The sequence below is a fragment of the Macrobrachium nipponense genome, chromosome 32, assembly GCF_015104395.2.
Source record: "Macrobrachium nipponense isolate FS-2020 chromosome 32, ASM1510439v2, whole genome shotgun sequence".
NCBI lineage: Eukaryota > Metazoa > Arthropoda > Malacostraca > Decapoda > Palaemonidae > Macrobrachium > Macrobrachium nipponense.
In genome coordinates, this window is record NC_061094.1 from 60,296,577 (window position 1) to 60,321,538 (window position 24,962).

Here is a 24,962-nt window from a genome sequence, read left to right on the forward strand (position 1 = left end):
CCGTATTTTGGCTTTAAACCTTCACCAATAATTATCGTCAGAATGATAACTTCATGAGGCTCCACCCACTTTGGCCTCGTTATAATTCAGGAAAACACTGAAGGCTATCATGGGCATTGTAGGATTAGAAAATTTAACTTCTGGCTATAAAAACTCATTTCTCGAGTAGTTGTAAGAAGTGCTAAATTATCCTCAAGGATCCCAGCAGTTGGCCTAAACGTTTAATTAATGTATATTACTGCTATACTGTTGCGGCACTACTGCTACAGTAGTATTACTACGCTAGCACAGATACCCCACCCACATCTATGTATCGTTCCGCCATTCATAAAGTCTTTGGGTTTCAGAGCCAATGGAACAAGGTGAATGGGTTTCTGTCTAGTGGATGGGCGGCGCAACATTTCTTCAAAAGGTGTTTACTTTGCTTACGTAATGAATGTTTTTCGACTCTTGGCTCGTAATCATTGGCCATGGCGTCGGCTAGATAATTTTTACTCTATAAAAATTGAAACTATCGGGTTTAGGTTATTGATAATGCTGACAAAATTTGTGTGTGGTTGTAAAATATACATATGTCAACTTTCAGCTACATCCAATGCTTTGACAAGGAGCAAAGTCCAAAAAACCGTGTTACAAAGGCCCTGAATCTCATAGTAGGTCTGTATTAAACTAGTATGTGGCATCACTGAAAAATCACTGTAAACTTTACCTTAATCAGAATCAGAACTAGCAGAAGTAACATCCCTGTAGGCAGTCCCAGGTTATCAGCAATGTGGTTTTACAGCACTTGTTTTGCGACGATACCTGGATTTTCTGTGCTGATATTTACTGATTTCCAGTAATCACCACCAATCCCTGTTTACCAGCACTGTTATTGGCAATTTTCAGTTATCATCACGCTGTTGGAAATGGAATCCCTGCCAATAACCGGGGGCTGCTTGTACTGTAATTCACTTAATTTCATTGGCTATTAGGTAATTCCGCAGAAGTGCTCCCCAGGGCACTGTTTTTGGTACCAGCCTTTCGAGGATGAATGTAAACCTTAAAAGACAGAAAATTCTCAAATGATCTCACCTGTACTGCATTATATACATCCTTTTCTATATTGTTCAGCCAAACTATTTTATTAATAAATAAATGATATCTCTGTGCAGAGCTTTTCTGTATGATTACTAATTCATAGGCTCATTCCCTATTACTCTTAAAATCTAATTTTCCAGTGTTGCCCCATAACTAGGATATATGAGTGGGTTTCAGTATCCTTAGAACTACTAATTTGGTACTAAAATACTAGTAAAAAATGTTGAACATTCAAAACATTTTTCATAAAATTTTCCACCACAACTTCCTTAGAGTTTTCTTTAAGTGCTACTTCATTTGCATAAAGTTTTCTATTCACACCTTCTACTACTGTGACAAAGAACAAAAGGCCTACCACTGATCCATGATGGATACAACACTGATCTCGCATTCCTTTGTTAAACCTGTCACTATTATCAGTGTAGATCTAGTGTTGTGTAGAGTAACATCATTAGCCTAATAGCTTTTAGTACATTTGCCAGTGTAATACCTGTTCGTCTGCTTGTCTCACTATACTTTGTACAATGCATTTTGAAGATCTACCAGTAGGCCTACATGTTATAATCCCCCCTGTATGTTTTGTTTGTTGTTGCCTCATTATAAAGACTGCTTGCTCAGAGTCTTATTCCTCCATAATATCCATTTGTTCCGACACGGCATACAAACCTTCGGTCCTTTTACAATAGGAAGGTACTAGCGGCAGCTGGATAGGTCGTAAGCTTTCGAACAAGGGGTTCGGTAGTTAACTGCTTGTCCGACAGGCGCGCGCGCGCGACTGGGAGGTAAACAAATCACTTTTGCTTTCGGCCTCGCAGTGGATGGACGTGTTGTTCGACGCTCTCTGCCCGCTTCTCGTCGTTTGCTTTCTGAGTATTTGGTTGTAATTGTGTGTGAAAGAGTTATTGTAAGTACAATTATTCTCTTTTTTTCATATTAATTGCTGCCTTCAATTATTGGTATGATGGAATCTCCTCGCCTCGCTACCCCACGGAGACTTTGCCCGGGTATCGAAGGGCGTAAATGCGGGAAGTTCAGATCCTTCCCGGAGATTGACCCTCATATTTTATTGTGCTCGGTGTCGGGGGCGCGAATGCACCCGAGCCGAGCCCCTGTGATGTGTATTGATTGGTCGGAGGCGCAGTGGACTTTGTATGAGGGCAGGAAGAAGCGAAGGCCTGCAAAGGAGTCGTCGGAAAGCTCTCCCGCGACTCCTTTGGTGACGGACACTTCGTCTTCTTTCCTGCCGCCCGCCCGTCAACTTCCACGTATCGCGCCTTCCCCTTCGGGGGGGGTGTCTAGGTCCTTCTCCTCTCCTGACGTGTCGAGTGTGGAGGAGGGCGCTAGATACCCTGACGTAGAGTTGTACTCTGGGTCCTCTATCCACGTTCGTCTTCGCATCCGCGAAACGAAGGGTTAGAGGGAGCCTTCTAATCACCCGACTTTTGCCTCCCCAGGTGCGGTTGCCGCGAAGGATGACCTCGGACAGGTGTGGGCATCGTTGGGGCTGCAGGGCGTGCCGAGTGTCCAGGGGCTGCTCTATCATCTCGCTGGCTCCGTGGCGGTCACCCATGCAACGGTCACGACCACCACCACGACCCTTACAACCCCTGGCTATGCTTCACCTCCTCACCTGGTGTACACCCAGCACGCGGTCTCTGTAACACCCACTACATCGGTGCAGGGGCCAGTCGCCGTAACTCGGGGAGTGTGATGCCGCCACCTGGGTTTGCCGTGCTGCCGCGACCGGACTTCATGTGCCCGAAGAAGAGCTCGCCCCTGGACCTCCCACCGGTACCTAGGATGTCTGTGCCGCTGGTTCGACCACCTGTACCTCCCACACAGTCTGCCGTACCTGCCGTGACCACCGCTGCTGTACCTGTACCTGCTCCTGCTGTCTCGTCTGCCGTTCCTGTGATGCTCGCACCTGCTGATGTTGTTCCCGTTCCTGGCGCCGCTGCTCCCGATGCTGGGTCTGGTTTCGGACAGGACCGTCCGGGCCCTGTTGCTTCGGCAACAGCAGCCCCGGCTCCGTCCTGGATGACAGATATGACGTCGGTCCTGAGGAGGTTGACGAAGAAGAAGAAGAGGAAGAGGAGGAAGGTGTCGTCGTCGTCTTCATCGTCTTCTTCGTCGTCGTCGTCGTCTGCCGCCTCTTCCCCCTTCTTCTTCTAAGGCTCCCCCGCCGAAGAAGAAGAAGGTCGCCTCCCCCCCCCCTAAGAAGTCTCCTTCGGGAACTTCTAAGGGCCCGTCTCGCTCTGGTGAGACGGGGGGTTCTTCCGCTGGTCGCCCTGTTCCTTCGGGAGCAGGACCCGTCTCTTCTCCCACCCCCAAGGAAGAAGACTATGGGGACCAGAGGGGTGCCGGCTAACACCGGCACTTCCTCACCTGCTGTCAGTGGTTCTGGCCACAGCAGCAGGGTCCGGCTCGGCCACTCGTTCGTGAGAGGTACCGAGTGTACGGTCGCTACCAGCGACCGTGCAGCCAGGAACCAGACCTCTGAGTCCGCTCAGCGTCAGGTTCACGGCACGGAGCGGAAGACTGGTGACAGCCGCTCACGCGACTCTCACCAGGCCAGCTCTCGCTCTCGCGGCGAGCAGCTGGCTACCCGGGCGGACGACTGACGGTCCATGACCGGCCACGGGCTGAGGCTGGGAAGAGGTCCCCCCGCCCCCGTTTCGCCGGCACCAGCCACGGCTGGTACCAGCGAACTGACGCACCGTGAGGATACGCACGATCTCACCGTGACAGTGGAGCTCGCCGGTCGCCTGACCGTCGCTCTCACAGAGAGCGATCGGGTACGGCGACCAGCACCAGCTCCTCTGACACACGAGACCGGGGCCGCTGTTCTCGGTCTAGCCGTTCTCCACAGCGAGACGGCTCGACTAGGTCTGCAGCTCGATCGCCCCACCGCGGGTTGGCGATCGCCTGCAGTCCTCCAAGACCGCTGGTTCTACCAGCGAGCGAGGAGAGAGCGTCAGGTTCCTCTCCCATACCTTCAACCTCCTCGGGTTACACCGGGAGGGGCGAGGTATTGAGGAGTGATCGTGAGGGGTGCGCCCCTCAGGACCCGCCACCGCGTCGTACGCACCAGGCTCGGTTCTCGGACCAGCCAGGTCGTACGCACAGGTGGTTGGAGGAGACCGAGAGGGGGCTGTCGCTGCTCCTCTCCTTGAGGGAGGAGGGTCTCGGGAGGTGCTCCTGTTCGAGGGACTGGACGGTCCAACTCCACAGGATGCAGTCACTCCTGAGATCCAGAGGAACTTTGCCGAGGTTATTGCGCTGATTCGTCAGCACAACGACCTCGGGGAAGGATCGCCGCTCCCACCATCCGAGCCCACGTCCCGGCTCGAGTCGTTCTGGGGCCCGAAGAGGGAACCCAGACCGACGGTGGGTTTGCCGCGGTCGGAGCTTGCGGACTCAGTGCTGGACCAGGTTGAATCGCTTGTCTCCGGACAAGACGGTTCTCTCAAGTCTGGCAGGTCGAGCAAGCTGCTTCCACCTCCTCTGCTACGACAGCGGCGGTTTTACGTGCCATCTGAAGACCCGATGCCGCCCAAACAGGTGAACCCGGAGTTAGCCAGGCTGACTCCGGGTGTGTCTCTGCAGCAGCTCCTGTCCGAGAACCTGTGGTTCTCGCAGCAAGAGGCACTCGGCCTGGAATCTACCGCCATGGCAGCTTTCCAGGCCGTCTCCTGGCTAGATCTGTGGTCCCTCACAGTATCTAAGGTCGCAGCCCAACTCCGGCCGGGAATTTCTCCCGAAGATGACTCGGCTTTCAGGAGAATTTGCCAGTCTGGGGGAAGAGCCATCTCCTTCCTTGCCCACCAGACGGTGAACCTGTGGCCAACCTGGTTCTCTGACGAAAAAAGGGACGCTGTCCTTACTCGGGTTTCCAGGGCTGGCCCCGGGCGTGAAGCGGCGTTGGGACTTCGAAACGGACCTCTACGGAGTTCCACGTCTCTCTTCCCAGGAGAGATGGTGGACGCTGCGGTGGACAGACGGCGCACTGACGACAGTGACCGTCTGGTTCACCAGGCAGTCTCGAAGGCTTCTGGGCAGCCTCGAACTGCGGCCAAGTCTAAGAGCTCGGCTAGCGCTTCCTCGGCGGCTAAGACGGTTGCTGCGTCGAAGCCCCGGGGAATGACTCTGTCTTCTTCAACTTCTGGCAAGGGGAGCCGTAACCAGCCCTCCTCCCAGCCCTCCTCCCAGCCCTCCTCATCCCGTGGAGGCTCTGGGAAGAAGTCGAAGAAAGGGGGGAAACGCTAGGGACGGCGTTCCCCCTCACCTGCTGCCGGAAGTGGGGGGGTGCCTGGCCAGCCATTGGGCAACTTGGCAGCGCTACGGCGCCGAGACCTGGATTGTAGATGTCCTTCGGGAGGGATATCTATTACCCTTCGAATCTCGGCCACCCCTCACCTCCAACCCGGTCCAACAGCAGTCATACGTTCCAGGGTCATCGAAGGACGTAGCACTGAGACAGGAGATAAAGACCATGCTGAGCAAGAGAGCTGTAGAGATCGTCACGGATCAGTCACCGGGCTTTTACAGTCGACTCTTCCTGGTGGAAAAGTCTACGGGAGGCTGGCGCCCGGTGATAGATCTCTCTCCCCTGAACCGGTTTTCTTCGCTCCAGACCCGGTTCACGATGGAGACGGCACGCTCAGTGCTCGACTCCATCAGGAGGGAGAACGATTTCATGCTTTCAGTGGACTTGAAGGATGCGTATTTCCAAATACCCATTCATCAGTCCTCCAGAAAGTACCTCCGCTTCATCCTCGACGGGACGGTGTACCAGTTCAGGGCACTGTGCTTCGGTCTCTCAACCGCCCCACAGGTGTTCACGCGAGTGTTCACTCTGGTGTCTGCTTGGGCCCATTCGCACGGGATATGTCTGATGAGGTATCTCGACGACTGGTTAGTCCTGGCGAGCTCCCGCTCGCAGTTGCTACAGGACAGGGATCGACTGCTCGAGTTCTGTCGCGATCTGGGGATCGTGGTGAACTTCGAGAAGTCCGATCTCGAGCCCAAGCAGAGGATGAAGTACCTGGGTATGCTGATTGACACTGGTAGCAGGGCGAGTCTTCCCCGCAGACTCGCGGATCAGCAGATTCAGGGAGGCAGCCAACCAGTTCCCAGTTCCTGTCTCGGCAGGAACAGGTAGCTCAGCGATGGCAAGTCGTGATCGGACACCTGTCGTCGCTCGAGAAGTTAGTCCCTCACGGGCGTCTTCACCTGCGGTCTCTTCAGTGGAGACTAGGAGAGTTGGTCGCAGGCGACGGATCCCCCAAGCTTTCCAGTGTCACTGACACAGGGAGTCGAGGCCAGGACCTAGCCTGGTGGCTGGACGACAGGAACTCTTAAGAGGAGTGCCTCTGCGCACTCCCCCCCGACCCCGGATGCAGCTGTTCTCAGACGCATCGACCGAGGGATGGGGCGCACACCTGGAGGAGTTGCTGACTTCAGGAGTGTGGGACGAGAACGACAAGCACCTTCACATCAATGTACTGGAACTCAAGGCAGCGTTTTCTCGCTCTCCAAGAGTTTCAGGACCGCTTGATGGGACACTCAGTGGTGTTGATGTGCGACAACACCACGGTGGTGGCTTACGTCAACAAACAGGGGGGCCTAGTGTCTCTCCCGTTGTACCAGTTGACTCGGCAGGTGCACGAGTGGGCTCAGGCACACTCAATAGAGCTGTCGGCACGCTACATTCCCAGGGAAGAGGAATGTAGTAGCAGACACGCTCAGCCGTCGGGATCAGGTGATAGGGACCGAATGGTCTCTACACCAGGACGTGGCGGAAAGGCTCTTCGACCTGTGGGGGCGACCAGTCGTGGATCTGTTCGCCACCCGGCACAACAGGAAGCTCCAGGTGTTCTTCTCGGCCGTGCCGGACCCATAGGGCAGCTGCAGAGGACGCTCTTCAACACCCGTGGGACAACCTCTTCGCCTATGCCTTTCCCCCCCGTTCAGCCTGATTCGCAAGGTGATCAGTCGAGCACTGGTCACCCCGAATCTCAGGATGATCCTGGTGGCTCCCAAATGGCCACAGGCCATTTGGTATCCGGACCTGCTGGCTCTTCTCAGGAGAACCGAGAGAGATTCCCCTTGGCACAACCTTCTCGCCCAGCCACACGTCGAGCGGTACCACCGAGCAGTCCAGTCCCTACGTCTTCACGGCTGGCTGTTATCCACCATCTCTGCGAACGAGAGGCTTTTCTCGTAGCGCAGCAACAGAGATGGCTGGCGAAAACGTCCGTCAGTCCTCTGCAGCTGTGTACCAGGGGAAGTGGGCCGTCTTCTGTGGTTGGTGTCGTAGACGGGGTCTATCTCCTCTCAGAGCCACTCTTCAGCAGGTAGCGGATTTCCTCGTTTTTCTTCGCCGAGAGAAGCTCCTCTCAGTCCCCACAGTCAAAGGATACAGAGCCGCCTTGGCGCTCGTCCTGAAACTGAGGGGGTTGGACATCTCGAACTCGTTCGAGATCTCCTTGCTTATGAGGAGCTTCGAAAAGGTCTTGCCCACCCAGGGAACTCAGGCCCCCTGCGTGGGATGTGACTCTCGTCCTTAGGAGTTTGACTCGAACACCGTTCGAGCCACTCCGGGAGTCGTCAGACAGGGATCTGACCCTCAAGACCCTCTTCTTGCTGGCCCTGGCATCGGCGAAGAGAGTAGGGGAACTTCATGGTCTTTCCTATGATGTACGACACTCCAGGGGATGGGGATCCGTGACGCTCGATTTCATCCCGAACTTCGTTGCGAAGACTCAGAAACCGTCGGTCCCTGACGACAGGTTCGAGTCATTCACGATTCCCTCCCTAATGGACTTCACCGATAATGATGCGGATGAGATGCTGCTTTGTCCTGTGAGGGCGCTACGGCGCTATCTGAAGAGAACTCGACACCTCAGGCCTGAGTGTCGACGCCTCTTCGTTAGCACCGGGGTCACCAAGAAAGAAGTATCCAAGAACACTCTTTCTTTCTGGCTGCGTGAGGTCATCAGGAGGGCGTATGAGGCTGATGGTAGTGACGACATCCGTACGTCCCGTCCGAGAGCTCACGAAGTCAGAAGTATTGGCCCGTCGTTGGCGTTCCGTAAGAACTTCTCCGTGGCGCAGGTCCTGAAGGCAGGGGTCTGGTCTAACCAGACTACCTTTACGTCCTTCTACCTTCGGGATATTGCCCACAGGTCCTTGGATACATTTTTCTTTGGGGGACCCGTGGTGGCTGCTCAACAAGTTGTGTAGCTAACCCAGACCCTCGCAGGCTGAACAGCATCGAGTCCTGGTGTGACTGTGTGGATGGATGTGTGAGTGAGTGAGTGACTGGCTCTCTCTTCCCATCTTTCCTTCCCCTCTACCTGTGGGCAGAGGGCCATGGTCGTCACTACGCTGGATGAGGACGAGATGCAGGTGAGCTATATGACAGAGCCCCATCCTATCCCTTTCACTAGGGATAGGAGCAGAATATCCACCACTTCCTTCTACAAGGGGGGGAAGTGGATGCCTACAAGAGTCAAACCCATGACTTTATATTTGCTCCTGTACAGGAACAAGTTCTTACATTGCTGGTACGAAGAGATACGCATGCCTCTCTCTTAGTACTCGGTCCAGAGGTCTGACCATTGATCCTGCGGTGCACACCCCGATCAATCGGACAGAGGCTTGGATCCCTCCCTCGCTCTTACGACCAGGGAGGCTTCCAAGGTTGGGCGAACACCAGTCTGTTCACAAAAGACTCAGATTCCTCCCACCAAGAAGTGAGTCTTCCTATTGTAAAAGGACCGAAGGTTTGTATGCCGTGTCGGAACAAATGACAATTTGTCTAAAATTGCATTTTTCCTAACTATACAAACCTGAGGTCCTTTTACACATAGCCCCACCTCATGCCACCCCTCACTCTGCAGTTTTTGCTTGGGCCAAAAGCAAAAGTGATTTGTTTACCTCCCAGTCGCGCGCGCGCGCCTGTCGGACAAGCAGTTAACTACCGAACCCCTTGTTCGAAAGCTTACGACCTATCCAGCTGCCGCTAGTACCTTCCTATTGTAAAAGGACCTCAGGTTTGTATAGTTAGGAAAAATGCAAATTTAGACAAATTGTCATATTATGATGCATCCCCTTTCCCTTTGTATCCCTCATTACCATTAGGTTCGTTTCCATCTTTTCTGGTCATACGCATCTCTCAGTTTATTAGGATTCTGAGTGGGTATTCTAGTGATATTATGGATGCCCAGCTCTTGTTCTTTTTTTCTTACGTTGCTTGTTATTCTGGATAGTCTTAGATGCCCTTTTACATTTAGTAAGTCAGTCTGTCAGTTTGGTATGCCCTTTTTTATATTTCGATGTGATGGGACTTGACGAAGAACTTATTATTGTTATATGCAGTTTACAGTTGCCACCAGCTTAATAGCCTGAGATTTTTTTCTTTTATTTCTAATATTTTCGTTTATTTTTTTGTATTTTTATTTGATTTCAGATTTATTTTAATTGTATTTCTGATCTGTATTTTATTATTTCTTTTTCTTTTTTAATTTTTATTGCTAAGTTTTTTTATTTCGCATAGTGTAAGTTTTCTTATTGTGTCCATGTAAAGGATTTCCTAATGATTTTTTATGCTCTTAATTTCATTGTGCTTGCCAGTTGTGTTGACCAACCTTAATAAAATTTTGTCTAAATATTAACATTTATTAGAGATCTTTAACATCTACGTTATACAAATTTATGGAGTGTGCATTTTGTAATTGAGAGCTAAATTCTTAATATAGTTATGTACGTAGTATTGTTCTCTTTGATTAATGATATAGTACATCAGTATTTTGTGCATATCAAGTTATAAATAATGTGTTTTTATAAGTTAAAAATACAGTACATACTGTGGTTGGAGAGTAATAGGTGTGTTATCAGTGGATGACAAATAATTTACCCCATCATTCATTAAAATGTATTCAAAATAGTTTAAAAGGTTTGTCTGAGAAGACTTCATTTTTCAGAATGATTCACCACCTCTCCCAGTGACTGGTAGAGGTTGAACAATTAAGATAATGGATCATTCAGATGGAACCTTGGGATCCAGAGCTTAACTGTCACGGGTGTTATTGATTAAGAGTCTCAGAGGTCATGTAATCTTCTGTTAATTGCTGTTACTGCAGGGAGCGCTATTTGGGTCTCTCTCTCTCTCTCTCTCTCTCTCTCTCTCTCTCTCTCTCTCTCTCTCTCTCTCTCTCTCTCTCTCTCTCTCTAGATTGGCATTGTTCCTGTTAATGGAATTAAGATAACCAGCATGATACGCTATTAGGATATACTACATTCTCTCTCTCTCTCTCTCTCTCTCTCTCTCTCTCTCTCTCTCTCTGACCAGTTCCACACCTGAGCACATCATTACCTTACTATCTATGCAGACTAAAAGTTAGAATTCATTTGTCTGAAAATTCTTGTAATTTTGTTATCAATAGTTTTTTTTATTCTATTCCAGTTTTTTTTTTTTTAATATACTATATTATATATATATATATATATATATATATATATATATTATATATATAATATATAATATATATATATATATATATATATATATATATACTAGTGACACACTTGGGTGTACAAGACCTATTGGTGTGCAATTACCTGGTATATTTTATTCATAAAATGACACTTTTCAATGAACACGTTTTACTAAGAATATTTCTTTAGGAACGTGGGTTTAAATATAACTCTGAGTTTCCTTTGAAATATATACTTGTGATATTTATGACGAAAATTTTGTTCCTTTTTTTTTTGCTTGGTTGTTTGCGGCTTATAAACATTGTATATATATTGTTTTTCAAATGCATCAGAAATTGTTATACTTTAGAGATTCATATTACTATTTTATACATGATTTCATCTAACTCCTGTTTGGTTGTTGTATGCAAGGATATGGTAGGAATTTGTGAAACTTAAAGTTGTCTTCGTTCATCTTTTTCTCCTAATGTGGCTTTATTGTACCTAGTAATACTTTCATATACCTTATTTAGTTATGTCTATAAAAACTTGAGAAAGCAGGTCTGAAAATCTGTTGACTTTGTCAACGAAAAATATTTGAAAGAACAAAATGCAATGTCAATTTGTCACATATTGATATAGAAAATTTTTTGAAGTTTACTGATTCTTGTTGCTTTGTATTTATGGTACAGTTGACCCACATATAGATGAGGACCCAAAGTTCCTAAGATAGTGTCTTTTGTGTTGTGGGACAGGATAACTTTATCATGTATCTTTCTCAACAGGGAGGAAACAACGCAGGGCACACAGTAGTAGTTGATGACGCAGAGTACGACTTCCATATTCTGCCCTCGGGAATCATAAATCCCTCTGCTGTCTCGCTGATTGGTAAGTGTCATGAATTTTTTCAGCACAATTTAATGTGAAATATGATTTACTAAACTTTCATGGCTTGATATATTATCAATATGATTAACATTTTTATGCCAGTTTATCCATTTATGTGGTTAAACATGAGTTTTTCTTGAACTTTGTTTGGTTGCCCATTTGGTGCAGATCTGCACCTGTGTCCTTTTCCATGGTTTGCTGCACCTTTCTGCTGGCTTTCTTACTAGTACTTCAGTACTTTAATATCTACATTTTTGATAGTAGTAGTACTGTTCTGTAGCTTTCTCTTTGGTAGTAGTAGTACTGTTCTGTAGCTTTCTCTTTGGTAATGTGATCATCTTAGTGATACTCAGCCATGAGTGTCCACATTTTACAGTTATACCTCTTCAAAGTTCCCCATTTTCTTTGTACTGTAATTGTGCATGTCATCTGTGCGTAGAGTTGCTGGCCCTAAACAGGTCCAGGATTATTGCTCTGTTTACCGATAGGATATTTTTATATATCCATAGACTTATTATGTCTTGATTTTTAGTATTAAATAGTTGAACTTATAAATAACTTTTAATTTTGTGAAATACCTTTAATATGTGTTGAAATGTGAATGTATTTCAAGTGCAGTTATTGGTCTGCCTTAGCTTTTAATGCTACTAGCATTTATACTTTCCTTATTTTTATGTTGCATGTAATCTTATTTTCATGTTGCATGTGAATAATTTTTCACTCTCATTTCAGGTAATGGGGTGGTGGTACATCTGGGACAGATGTTTGAAGAAATTGAGAAAAATGAAGCCAAGGGACTTAAGGACTGGAAAAACAGGTTGCTCATTTCTGACAGAGCTCACATTGTCTTTGACTTCCATCAGGTTAGTACCTCTTCTGTAGGAGTGGTTCTTGGAAATAATGATTCCAGTATATAAATAACATGACTGTATGTCACTATGACTGTAAATTCTCCACTCTTTGTTTACCAGAAAGTTTATTTCATACTACTACATAAATTACAGTAAAATACCTCATAACCAACACCCTTGGGACCGTAGGGTTGTCCTTTATTTGAATTTGCTGGTTGTTTGAAGGATATCTTCCTGAAATTACATACATGTATCCTAAACTGTCATTTTGTCATTCAATATCAATAAACACCTGTTTTTCAATTTTATTATTAAATACATCATTTCTTGAACTGATTGTTGCGTTGCGCTCACTCAATTCCGACAACAGTGTGAAGATTACAGTATACAACAGTTACTTGAAGATTCATGGATGTGATTTCTTTTTCTTTCAGAAAGAATTTGGTATTTGCTTGTGATGCATAATAGTATGAATACAAACTCTCACACAACACTGCATAACTATTAATTACAATACGTACTGTATTTACTGCATTAACTCTATAAGAATACTGTGCCCGGGTTGGGTGAGGGGTTGGGAGACAGTCAGCACATAGTGCGCTAAATATACTATATGTAAATGAATACCCATGCAAGTTAGTCTATAGCCTACAGTCTACATTTATTCATTTTACTTAACAGTCATTTATGTAACTTAATGAAACCTAATGAAAATTGTATTCTAATAAAGAACCTTTAAATATTCTTACACAGGACTGTATTCAGTGTACAACTTTGCTTTTCGTATTAGTTTATTTGCAAATTAAATCACTAATATGTACTTTGTACATGTTATTAAGGCTTGGTTAGGGTAAGGGTTTGTGCTTAGTACATGTAATCTTTTAAGGACCAGGTTTTAACTATAATTTTTTCTTGCACCTATTTTAAGAGTGTAGATGGCCTTCAGGAGCAGGAAAGGTCAAAGGACAGTTCTGGCACCAAAACTCTTGGTACTACAAAGAAGGGCATTGGCCCTTGTTACTCAAGTAAGGCTGGGCGCCATGGTTTACGTATGGCTGATCTGCTCGGAGAATATTCTGTGTTTGAGCAAAGGCTAAGAAATCTGGTTGACTCTCACCAAAGAATGTTCCCTGGTAGGTGGCAGGAAAGGTTACTGTCTTTGGAAAGTAATCCTTTTGTAGTTTAATGTGGAACTTTTAATGCAAATACCTCTGCTTACTTTGTTTCAACTTGAATCACACAGCAGCACTTTGTTCATAGAAATAAGAAAAAAATAGAATTTTACTCGGAAAAAAGTACAACAAACCACAAAATTAAAAAGTACCAAGAGCAACGTAAAAATAAACCTGTGGAAATTTTCTTCATTTTCTTTTAGTGTTAGTATTCTGTGACTAAATCTTCACCTATTCAGTGAGCAGAAAAAACTTAATTTTATACATTCAACTTCCCTGTCAGATATATACTTAGCTATAGACTCCGTCGTCCCTGACAGAAATTCGAATTTCGCGGCACACGCTACAGGTAGGTCAGGTGATCTACCGCCCTGCCGCTGGGTGGCAGGAATAGGAACCATTCCTGTTTTCTAATTCAGATTTTCTCTGTCGCCCGTACTGTAAACAAACGTTTTTGGTACCTCCTGAATGGATTTTTGTTTTTCATCGCCATCGATCTTCTGGGCTGTCTTTTACAGGGAAGTACTGGGTCTTTGGTTCGGCATACGCTTTTATTAACTTTTTAATGAATTTGGCTTCGAAAATTTCGAAGAATATATGACTTGTAACTACCGAAATTTTCGGTAGACACTCACATAGTTTGCAAGAAAGGGAAATATTAATATTTATTCATTAATATGTGTAATAAGTGTTAGAATTTGATTGAGGAAATATAAAACTAACTTCCTACTTTAGGAAGTCAGAAAAGCATATAACTAGATACGCTTCCTTTAGAAGTTTTAGTAGCTCTCGTACTAACGAGCAGTTAAGAGTATTAACAGTACTAGTAGCGTTGCATCCTCATCACCTTCTTACTTCACAGAAACTACAAATTCATAGTTGCAATTTGAAGATAAAGGGATGTAGCTCAAAAGGCGAGTTATTAAAAGGTAAGAAGTGATTATAGTGTTCCCCATTGCAGTGGAGGGTGCGTCTGATCGGCTCTATCTCGCTCCCAGGCCTAGACCTCTTCCAAGCTCACAGGCCCAGAGGAGAAGGAATGTCGAAAGCCGTACGGAGGTTATGGAGAATCCCCACCGGTCAGGCGTCCCCTCGGCAGGTTCTGTAGAACGTCCCAGACTGCCAAGGATAGCCATTGGAAAGGCATCCTAAAACGGTGTTTCTCCCTTATTTTTAATCCTCCTTACCCTCGGCGGATAAGGAGAAGGAAGATTCATCGACGAAGATTCTCATGAAATGCAAGATAAATCTCGTCATGGGTATGAGTAACTGGAAAGGAAGTTTTCCTTCCAATCAAGAGGTCCGTCCAGTGGACGTACACAGGATAAAAATTGGATCGATACGGACAGCTTCATCCAGGCACCAACTAGGCCCCAGGCGCCAATCAGGCCAACCATGATCGAAGATCCACCCAGGCGCAAGGAGCCTGCCAAGAGAAATGCACCTTCCATAGGCGCTGCGCCTACCAAGATAAAAGGATCCAAACAGGCGCAAGGAGCCTGCCAAAAGAAGAAAGGGGCAGGCGCCAGCTAGGCAAGAATCGCCAGTTAGCGGATATCCTTTAGAGACTGAAACATCTCATGCTTTCCAACATAGAGCTGCTACGTCACTCAGTCTCTCACCGATTAGAAGTCCTTCGCCTTCAGAAAAAGTGAGGTCTACGGAAGAATTATCTGATAAAAGGGATCAATCTCCGTCTGATCTACTCGAACTAGAAGAAGTTTCAGAAGACGAGGCTCCAACAAGGGTAGGACTGTCGAATTATAAGATTCTTACAGCACTTCTACTAGAAGGCGCCAGGCTCCAGGATCTCCAGTTTCTTTGTATTTGGAGATAGAAATTAACCAAGAGTCTCCTCTTTGAGATTTGTCACAGGATCAGTTTTTTTGCACAGGCGGCCGTCGCCCGTGTCAGGATGTGGCTGAGATTGTGGGAAGTTTCTCGCAAGAACAAACTTCTCATGACAGGGACTCTAGTGGTCGCATAAGCGATTTCATCTCTGTCAGGATGGTTTGATTTGGAGAGACGTTTTTTGGAGGCTCAGCCTTCACCTGACAGGTACTCAAGATGTCGCACATGCGAACGTAGCCCTTGTCAGGATGGAGCTGGTACTGCTTAAAGCCCTTCACCTTGTGAAGAGAGGCGCTCTCCTCAGGTGACTCACTCTTCTCCCAACATTATGGGACAAGAGATGGAAGATATATCAGACTAGGAAGTCAATGAGGGTGCAGGTCTTTCAGATTACAAGACCTTAGCAGCCCTTTTATTGCAAGAATTCGGCGAGTCTCTTGAGTCCTGCCACCCCTCCTTCTCCTTGTTCATTACTAATAAGAGGATTTTAAATCATCCTCTTCTATAAAATATGCAGCAAACCGGTTTCAGAATGAGAGCTTTGCAATTGTTTGGAATTGGACAAGACTCGTAGGAGCTCTCATTATTTGGTTAGAGGCTTTTTCAAGTAATAGAGGCGTAGATTACGGCCTTATGTCCAAGGAATAGGAAACTTGAGTGATTCTCTTTGATCCTTGCTTCTCAATTAGGATCTCCTTCGTCTAACACTAATTCGTTTTATTGACGAAAAGAACGAAGATAGAAATTTTCCATTCTCTCTCTGCCTCGGCGAGGAAAGAATTTAGTAGAGAATTCACCTTAAGACTACGGTATGGTCAAATCATGCACATACCGAAATTAACTCTATGGTTGACAACTGAATTCCTAGTATCCTTACAAAGGTTTCCTAGATTAATGCTGTTTACCACAATGTAACAATTATAGAGGATTCTAATACGGCAGAGCATGATATTATATAATGCTCTCATGCTTTCGAGAAGCGCATGAAGAAAGCATAACCTTATTAGAGAACGGAGCTTGCTCAGGAGAAGATGGATGAGTCTGATGGGAAACATTCTCTTCGTGGCAGAAGTTGTTTCCCTGAATGGACTATATTACGTCTATAAAAGTTTTTTCCTACCAAGAAACGGAATTAACATTTGAAAGGGTGCCGGGTACCATAATAGAGGCATAGATGTTCTGGCACATAATCTAAAAAGAATTACAAACAATTTAGGTGACTGGCTCCAGCCAGGCGCCAAGACGGGCGCCTGGCACCATCTCACAAGGTGGAATACCAGAAGAGCCAGCCTGGTGCAAGGCGCCAGAAGCGCCGGCCTGGCTCAATGCGCTAGAAGAGCCAGCCTGGCGCAGCGCCAGCCAGGATAATTTCTCGATTTAGGGAGTTATTATCCTAAGAGTCCAGTAGCCTCTCTGACAGCAGGCTCGGTAACGGCAAGATTCGTTCCTGATTTCGTTCCCCGTCTAATTGGAAAGGGGTCGATCCCAAGGAAGGATGAAATGATTTATTTTAATCACTTAAGCCAATTCCACAGCTCTCTCATATCTCAAGGAGCATCGAGAATCTCTTTTTTCGCCCCTGTTCGCGTTAACAAAAGAGAACCTATTTGGAACACAGACATGGAACGTAACGATCCTTAAGAGGTTCGCTGCAAGATGTTGCACGTCCGTGAGAACCTTCTCGATCGACGATAATAACTGTTAACGTATGTCTAACATTTATTGGAAAGAGGTGTGAAAACCTGCGAGAAGTCTTCTTCATAGATCTCTTCGCAAGGTGGAAGACGAACAGGCTTCCTCTACACTGCTTCCTTATTCTCGAACCAAGAGAGGTAGCAATATACGCCATCTTTAGTTTAAAAGGAGAATAAGCTTTAGCCTTTTTTCCCCTAGATATAAATTCTTAACAGATATATTAAGATAAATGGGCGTCAAAGGAAGAGAGGAGGATACTTTATGCCTCATTTTGGCCTTAGAGAGGTTGGATTCACAGAGGGCACGTTCTTCTCACAGCATGTTTCGGAAGGCTTTTCCAAGAGAGTCTGGATATTCTATCAGCATCTATTATAAATGGACCTTAACAACCTCTCCACCCTGAGTCTGTCTGCGTGCAGACTGACCAGAAGTGGACATGAATGAGAGGATTTTTCAAGGTAAATGACAAGAGTCATGGACAAGACATAGAATTGCTGCAGATCATGCTAGATGGAATGAGGAAACTGTCCTCTTCCGATACCTCTGTGAACCACATAGCAGGGTTTTTCTTCCCTTTCAGAGGGAAGAATCACCTTTGTATATATCTGCTATCAAAGAACGCAGTAAAAGGCTATACTCTGTCTCTACAAGGGGAATTAGAGATAGCAGAGGATTAAGATCTTCAGGATCTTATACGATACCTCAATACGACAAGAGTAGGATATCATGTACTTCGAATGGGATCTTGTTGTGGCCTCAGATTCCGTGTTCCGACAAGATGGAACTGCTCCTCATCAAACTTCTTTGAGAAATTTTATGAGGGAATTCTTTGTTTCTCTTGGCCCTAAACGACCAAGAAGACAAGTGAATTTTTTGTGCATTGGAATCTCGCATCAGATTCAATGGAGACTCGGCAATGGGTTCTTGCCAGCATAGTATGTCTGGCAAAAGAACTAAAACCCTCTATGCCTGACTCAACGCTTTCAGATAGAAGTTTCGTTGTCCAGGCAGGGTACTTACGTTTTCATCTACAGAAGAAGAAATGGTTTAAACGTTTGCCTACAGAGTCTTTGGGATGCGATGAGGGCTCGAAATGCTTCCCAGAAGGTATTCAGAGAGATACAATAAGAGCTAAGAAATCAGAGGTCCGCCCAATTTCAGCTCAGTCTCTCCTTCGACTTCCAGGCTTCTTCCCTTCCTTCGGGCAAGGATAGGGAAGATTCTGCAACGAGAAACCTCATCAACATGTAAGAAGAGATCTCGTTAGCAACGGAAGTACTCACGAAGGATCTTCCTCGGAGGAAGACTTTTCTCTCATACTGTTAGATATCCTATCGTCTACTGGATGTAGCTGACTACAATCACCTCCCCTTGCCAGAGGCCAAAAGCTCAAAGTGGAAGAATTTCTTCCACCCTTCTCCAGTCTCCTGATAAACTATTGTGGTTGTTCAGGACTTTCGGACAACGTAGCGCCAGCCAGGCGCCAAATGCCAAAACAGGCGAAAAAAAACGCGAGAGGCAGACAGTTCGAAGGAACACTGTCATTGTCTGATGCGGAGAAGGAGCGGGCCTCCAACCTGGCGCAGAGGCGAACAAATCGGACAGATAAGAGTGTCCGATGTGGACATCGCCAGACAGCCTCGAGACTCCACCAAGCTCGAAGCTCCAGCAAGTTGGGAGAAGCCAGGCGTTAGAAGTGCCAGCCAGGCGCCAGGCACCAAAGAAGCCAGAATGGCACCAGCGCCAGAAGGCCGAGCGCCAGGGCCTGGGCCAGGGAAGCCAAGAAGAGCCAGAAGGGCCGCGCCAGCCTGGCACGGGCGCCAGAAGGGCCAAACGCCAGCCTTGCCAGGGCGGGCCAGAGGGCCAAAGCCCAGCCTGGCACAGGGCCCCGCCAGAAGGGCCAGAAGTGCCAGCCTGGCACAGGCGCCAAGAAGGGCCAGAAGCGCCAGCCTGGCACAGGGCGCCAGAAGGGCCAGAAGCGCCAGCCTGGCACAGGGCGCCAGAAGGGCCAGAAGCGCCAGCCTGGCACAGGGCGCCAGAAGGGCCAGAAGCGCCAGCCTGGCACAGGGCGCCAGAAGGGCCAGAAGCGCCAGCCTGGCACAATGCGCCAGAAACTCCAGAAGAGCCAGCCTGGCGCAATGCGCCAGAAGCGCCAGCCTGGTGCAATGCGCCGGAAGAGCCAGAATCGCCAGACAGGCGCGATGAGCCAGCCAGGCGCGAAGCGCCAGACAGGCTCCAGGCTTCATCCAGAAGAGATCCATATCAAAGAACACCCTGGTCTTCTTTGAGACAAGGTGATCTCTAAAGCACTTCATAAGTGACTTGATGATTCCTTCAAACAGCTGAGAATTTAAAGCTCTTGAAGTGCGAGCTTTTGCGAATTCTTGTTATTTCCATAACAATATGTCATAAAGGACACATTAGCTGTCACATACGGGAGATGCAACTCTGTGTTGATTTCCCATTACACGAAGGATGTCAAGTTAACCTACGAGAGATCCTTCTCTCTTGGTTTATACGTGTCTGCGGATACGTTGCTGGGATAGGGAGCCAATACTGATCCTTAACTAGTGAGTTAATTTTATTTAACGTAGTGTTTTTTCTTTGGGTTGTTTGAAAGGAGTTTGGGGATAACTCTTTTCAAATTAAGCACTAACCCTCGTGTTACGATCAGGTGATCGGGATCGGTGTTGTGCTCCTTAATTATGCCAACAGGCATAGGCGTATTGTCATGTAAGTGGATAAGACCCCATTGACAAAGGCCATTAGGTTCTGTCGAGAAAGTGGATAAGACCCCATTGACAGACCTACAAGAACTCTTAGCCATAGGTCACATCCTCGCTGAGGCTCTTGAGACGAAGCAGACTCTTTAGCAATAGCTAGGAAGTCAACCCTCCGTCTAAACAGATAGGAACCAAGGTTTTATTTATTTATTACCTACAACGTATGTTGTTTACCTGTCTATTCAGTGATTAGCTGTCTCTTACCCTCCGCCAAAGGTGCCAGTCAGCTAAGTATATATCTGACAGGTAAGTTGAATGTATAAAAATGTTATTGTCATGATACAATAAAATTTTATACATACTTACCTGGCAGATATATACGATTAAATGGCCCACCCAGCCTCCCCTCAGGAGACAGGTGGAAGAGAAAATCTGAATTAGAAAACGGGAATGGTTCCTATTCCTGCCACCCAGCGGCAGGGCGGTAGATCACCTGACCTACCTGTAGCGTGTGCCGCGAAATTCGAATTTCTGTCGGGGACGACGGAGTCTATAGCTAAGTATATATCTGCCAGGTAAGTATGTATAAAACTTTATTGTATCATGACAATAACATTTTTCCTTCCTGAGCAATAAAGTACATATTGAAAATTAGACAGAATATTTGGGCTGCTGGTGCTAAGTAAATTACTCTAATGTTAAGACCTCAGGTTTGTTAGTTATGAAAAATACAAATTGATTAAAAATTTGTCCTTTTTATTCATGTGGCCCCGCTGAATTTCACTGACACACTTGCAGAGCTTTTAATAAATCCAATTAGTATACAGTTTAATTAAGTAATATTTCTTTTGAGTCTTGGAGTACTGAAACTTAAATGTTGAAAGATGTGATCTTTTCATCTTGAGCAGACCTACAGAAATTTTGCTGAAAAGTCGTTATTTTTTTTTTTTTTTTTTCATAAATAACACAAACTGTCATTTGTACCAGTGAATATTCTACTTCAAAAGGTATTTGATTATTTTCAATGTTTTATTTATACTTCTTTATTAGTCAAATAATAACTTTGTTTCTTTTGTCATAGACATGCTTGAAGGTTAAACAGTTTGGTTTAATAACTTTTGTTCTTAAACTTTCCTTGGAATTCATTGTATCTCCATTCCAGAGTTGCAAGTTGACATTGAGGAAGAGGTGAAAAAGTACAAGGTTTATGCAGAACGAATGCGACCACTTGTCACCAATTGTATTGCATATGTTCACAAATGTCTTCATGGTACAAAAAAGGTGTTGGTGGAAGGAGCGAACGCTGCCATGCTTGACATTGATTTTGGTATGTTGAACTTTTTATTTTTCATTTTTAGTGAAATGGTTAATTCTGTACTAATGTTTGCGAGACCTAACTCCTAGATTTCAGAAGTCCTTGGTTATTAGTACTGATTTTATATTTATGATAGTTAAACCAGACCTGAGAAAAAATGCTGAAGATGTTGACTGAAATTTCTCCAATGGATTTTGTCCAAAAGGGACAGATTAACTTTAGTAAGGTAACACTTTATTTGTAATTGAATTGCATTCGCTGTATCAAGAAGTAGGTCTTGAGGTAATTATCTAATACTTAAGGGTGTCATGTATGTGATCAATTTAAAAATTATCATAATCATTTAATATTTTTGTCATCTTTTCTACATGGGGTTAGATATGAATTGAGTTCTCTCTATCCACTCCTCTGTAATGTACTTGTTTTCTGAATTCCAGATCTTCATCTGTGCCCTTTTTCTATGATTTTATGGCTTTTTTTTTTGTACAGGTCATCTTTTTGCTACTTCCATATCTACTACTCTTCAGATTTTCTCTGCAAATCCTCTTCACCTTTGAACATTTTTCTATTTGAATTTGGGCTTGTTTAAAGAATAATTATTTTGTGGTTGCCCCATTCACGACATGAAATTTTACCTAGTGGTCTGGTAAACTATTTCATGGGTGTGGTATACATGTTATATACTGCTCATTGAAATTTCAGTCTTACAATAAGATTGTCCAATCCAATAGTCATTATGTAGTTGATGGATTTTTCTAATATTACAACATTATATGATTGAAATTATCATTAAAAATAGTTTTTGTAGATGATAAATTTTGAAAGTATCATTTTGCTTAGTGGACTTGATTGTAAACTAACACGATACAGGTAAAATATTAAGATAATTTTTTTAAGGTATTTATCACCAATTATTTTAGATTCATAATAGAATGAATATCATCAACTCTACTGTTTCTTCATCCCAGGTACTTATCCTTATGTGACCTCAAGTAATTGTAGTGTTGGTGGTGTTTGCACTGGTCTTGGCATACCACCAATTTACATTGGAGACGTTTATGGTGTCGTAAAAGCCTACACAACAAGAGTTGGTGTTGGACCTTTCCCGACAGAACTAAATGATGTGAGTTTTCAAGTGATTGCCTTCATCTTTTGTTATATAGTCTATCATAATTCACAATAGATGAACTCTGCAGTGTTCATTATGCAATCTTCATTTGGTCTTACAAACCCATGAATATAAAGAAAATGGATAAGTTTTTTGTAGCATAACCTATTATTTTAGTGCTGATGTAAGTGATTCTCCTTGGTTCTATATCATTTATATAGTCGTATGTAATTGTAATTATCCTAATTTTCTCTTGTACCTAAAACTTTTTAAAATTTTCCGTCATTATTTGGAGTTTTGAGCATACAGATTAATATAAACTGTGTAAACACAATACAGGGAAAGGTTTTTGAAATTTCAGATTTTACCATGAAATAACTTTCAGAATTTGATGTTATAAATTTTTTTCAGGATATAGGCCAGTTGTTACAGTCACGTGGTGCTGAGTATGGCGTAACTACCAAGCGACCCAGACGTTGCGGATGGTTGGATGTGGTGTTACTGAGACATACCAATATGGTTAATGGGTATTCTGCCATTGCACTCACCAAGTTAGATATTCTGGATGTTTTGAAAGGTTTGTTGTGGTCCCTTTTTAATGCTGATTACTGTGCAGGAGCAACCTTTGTTATTGTATCTGTTATTTTATTGAGTTAACAGGTTGAAAGAACATGAGGTTGCTTGCATTATCATATAAGCCCAAAAGTACATTGATTTCTACTTTCATCTGTTCCCTTTGGTCTCTTCCCGCCCAGTTACTTAACAATTTAGCCTTTTCTGGTAATTGCTTTTCATGTACGTAGTATGAACAAATCTGTGGGGTTAGTTTAGGAAAGTGTGGCGTAATGAAGAGCACGGTTAAAGTCTTGAGAACCTGTATTTGATAGACCATTTTATTTTAGGAATTCTTGTTATACACTGGATTACAGGAAAAGATTTTAGAGTGAAAGGAAGAAAAGGTCTTCATACATGAAAAGATAAAGGAATAAAGGAATTCTACATTCAGGCATGTCTGATCAATCAAGTGACTTCTGAAAAGAGAAGTGTAACTACTTATGTTTATAATATTAATTTAATTCCCTGTTAAAGAGTTAGGAATTTGATGATAATTCTACAGTTATGTTAGTATTTTACTACTGCTTAGAGACTGGATTATCAGAAGAGGTAGTTAAGTATGAAGCAATGATTTTCAGGAAGGTTGGGGATGTTATTTTTCTTTTGCTGTTACTCTTAAAGAAAAATGTTTCTAGCATGATAGATCTCTGTCATTTTTATTGATTTATGGCTCCATCCTCCAGTCTCATTAGTTAGGGAATGTCTATAACTAATACAATATTTATGAACTGTTTGAAAGTTCAAAGTAGATAAACATGGCTGTGACTGTTTAATCTTTTCATATTTGTTGCTCTTGACATGGGTATTCTCTGTCATTACAGAACTCAAGATTGGTATTGGGTACTTCAGAAAAAATGGAGAGAGAATAGAACATTTCCCTGCTGACATGGGTGAGCTGGAAGACATTACAGTAAGTAGGAACGTGGAAGAAGAGTAAATAAGTATTACACTGCAGTGTTGTTTATTAATCACGTTTATTTTTGTCTTCGAAAGTTATGAGCACTTCTTGTGTTCAAAATTCAATTAAGTTTTACTTTCAATTATTTAGTGTGGAGGAAGAGAACAACACATTGTTTTATAAGAATATGGTGCTTGAATTAATGTTGCTAGACCAAATAGATATAAATTAGTTTAATCAGACCAACCAGTTCTCAGCTGCTTTAGGACTATGATGAAGCCTGTCTTCATTAGTAAGGTAAATGCCTAAGGAACTTTATACATCAGACTAGCATTCTTGCCATCACTGGAAACAGAGGTAAATAGGACTGACAAATTGATACCCTTATCCATACTGGGCCCAAAGAAATAGATGGGTATCGTACTTCAGGAAACCTCACCATTACTGCTCAGATCTTACTTTCATGGGGTGATATCTCTGAAACCCATCATTTGTAGTAAGGGGTAAAGAGGTAGGCATTGTGAAATAATGAATCTAATTAAAAAGTCAAAATCAATAAAAGCAATTGTCCTGTATTGGATTGGTCACATCCATCTGACTCTTGCATATATGATGAATAACCCATAGGGACCAGTCCCTGAATGCAGAACACTGTCAGTCAAACATGTCTCTAGTGATTGTCCAATTTTCAACCAACAACACATAATCTACAACACTATAGCCAGATTATCAAGTCATGAAATTTCTGCAGAATTTTGTTAGAATTTTAGCAGAATAACAGCCTATTACATAAGATCTGATACAGTATATTCATGAATAGCAAACCTGTTTAGCCAGCCCTCTGAAAGTTGATAATGTTAAGTTGTTAATATTTTGTTATTTTTGTATTTTTTTATTCTTTTAGGTTGAATATATCACAATGCCAGGATGGTTAGAAGACACATCACATTGTCGCTCATTTGAAGACTTGCCAAAGAATGCCAGAAACTATGTTGAAAAAATAGAAGAACTTATTAATGTTCCTGGTAAGTGAATTTATTTTTTATATGATGTTGAAAAATATACGAGCTTGTAATTTTACCTTTGCTATGCAGTAAATCCCTGGAATTGGGTGAACGTACCACCCGCCCCCCACGAATAGCTAATATCCGCAAATACTTGAGCTCTTCTAGTAATGCTTAGAACTGCCTTTTTTGATAGTTCAAACAAAAAACCTCAGAAACTGTTTATACCCAAATATTTTAATAGTTTTATTACAAAAAGTGAATTTAGTCATGAAAATATAT

General features: G+C 44.2%; 1 protein-coding gene across 1 annotated transcript in view; it reads left to right on the forward strand.

Moving 5' to 3' along the window:
* The window catches only part of LOC135207530 (adenylosuccinate synthetase isozyme 1 A-like), a 35,678-nt gene that overhangs the window by 3,735 nt on the left and 6,981 nt on the right, over positions 1 to 24,962 (forward strand). The window contains exons 2-9 of the mRNA XM_064239350.1: positions 11,346 to 11,448; positions 12,181 to 12,311; positions 13,228 to 13,432; positions 20,903 to 21,067; positions 22,024 to 22,178; positions 22,575 to 22,740; positions 23,600 to 23,688; positions 24,581 to 24,701. Of these exons, the coding sequence (XP_064095420.1) occupies positions 11,346 to 11,448; positions 12,181 to 12,311; positions 13,228 to 13,432; positions 20,903 to 21,067; positions 22,024 to 22,178; positions 22,575 to 22,740; positions 23,600 to 23,688; positions 24,581 to 24,701 (1,135 nt within the window). The remainder of the gene's footprint in view (positions 1 to 11,345; positions 11,449 to 12,180; positions 12,312 to 13,227; positions 13,433 to 20,902; positions 21,068 to 22,023; positions 22,179 to 22,574; positions 22,741 to 23,599; positions 23,689 to 24,580; positions 24,702 to 24,962) is intronic.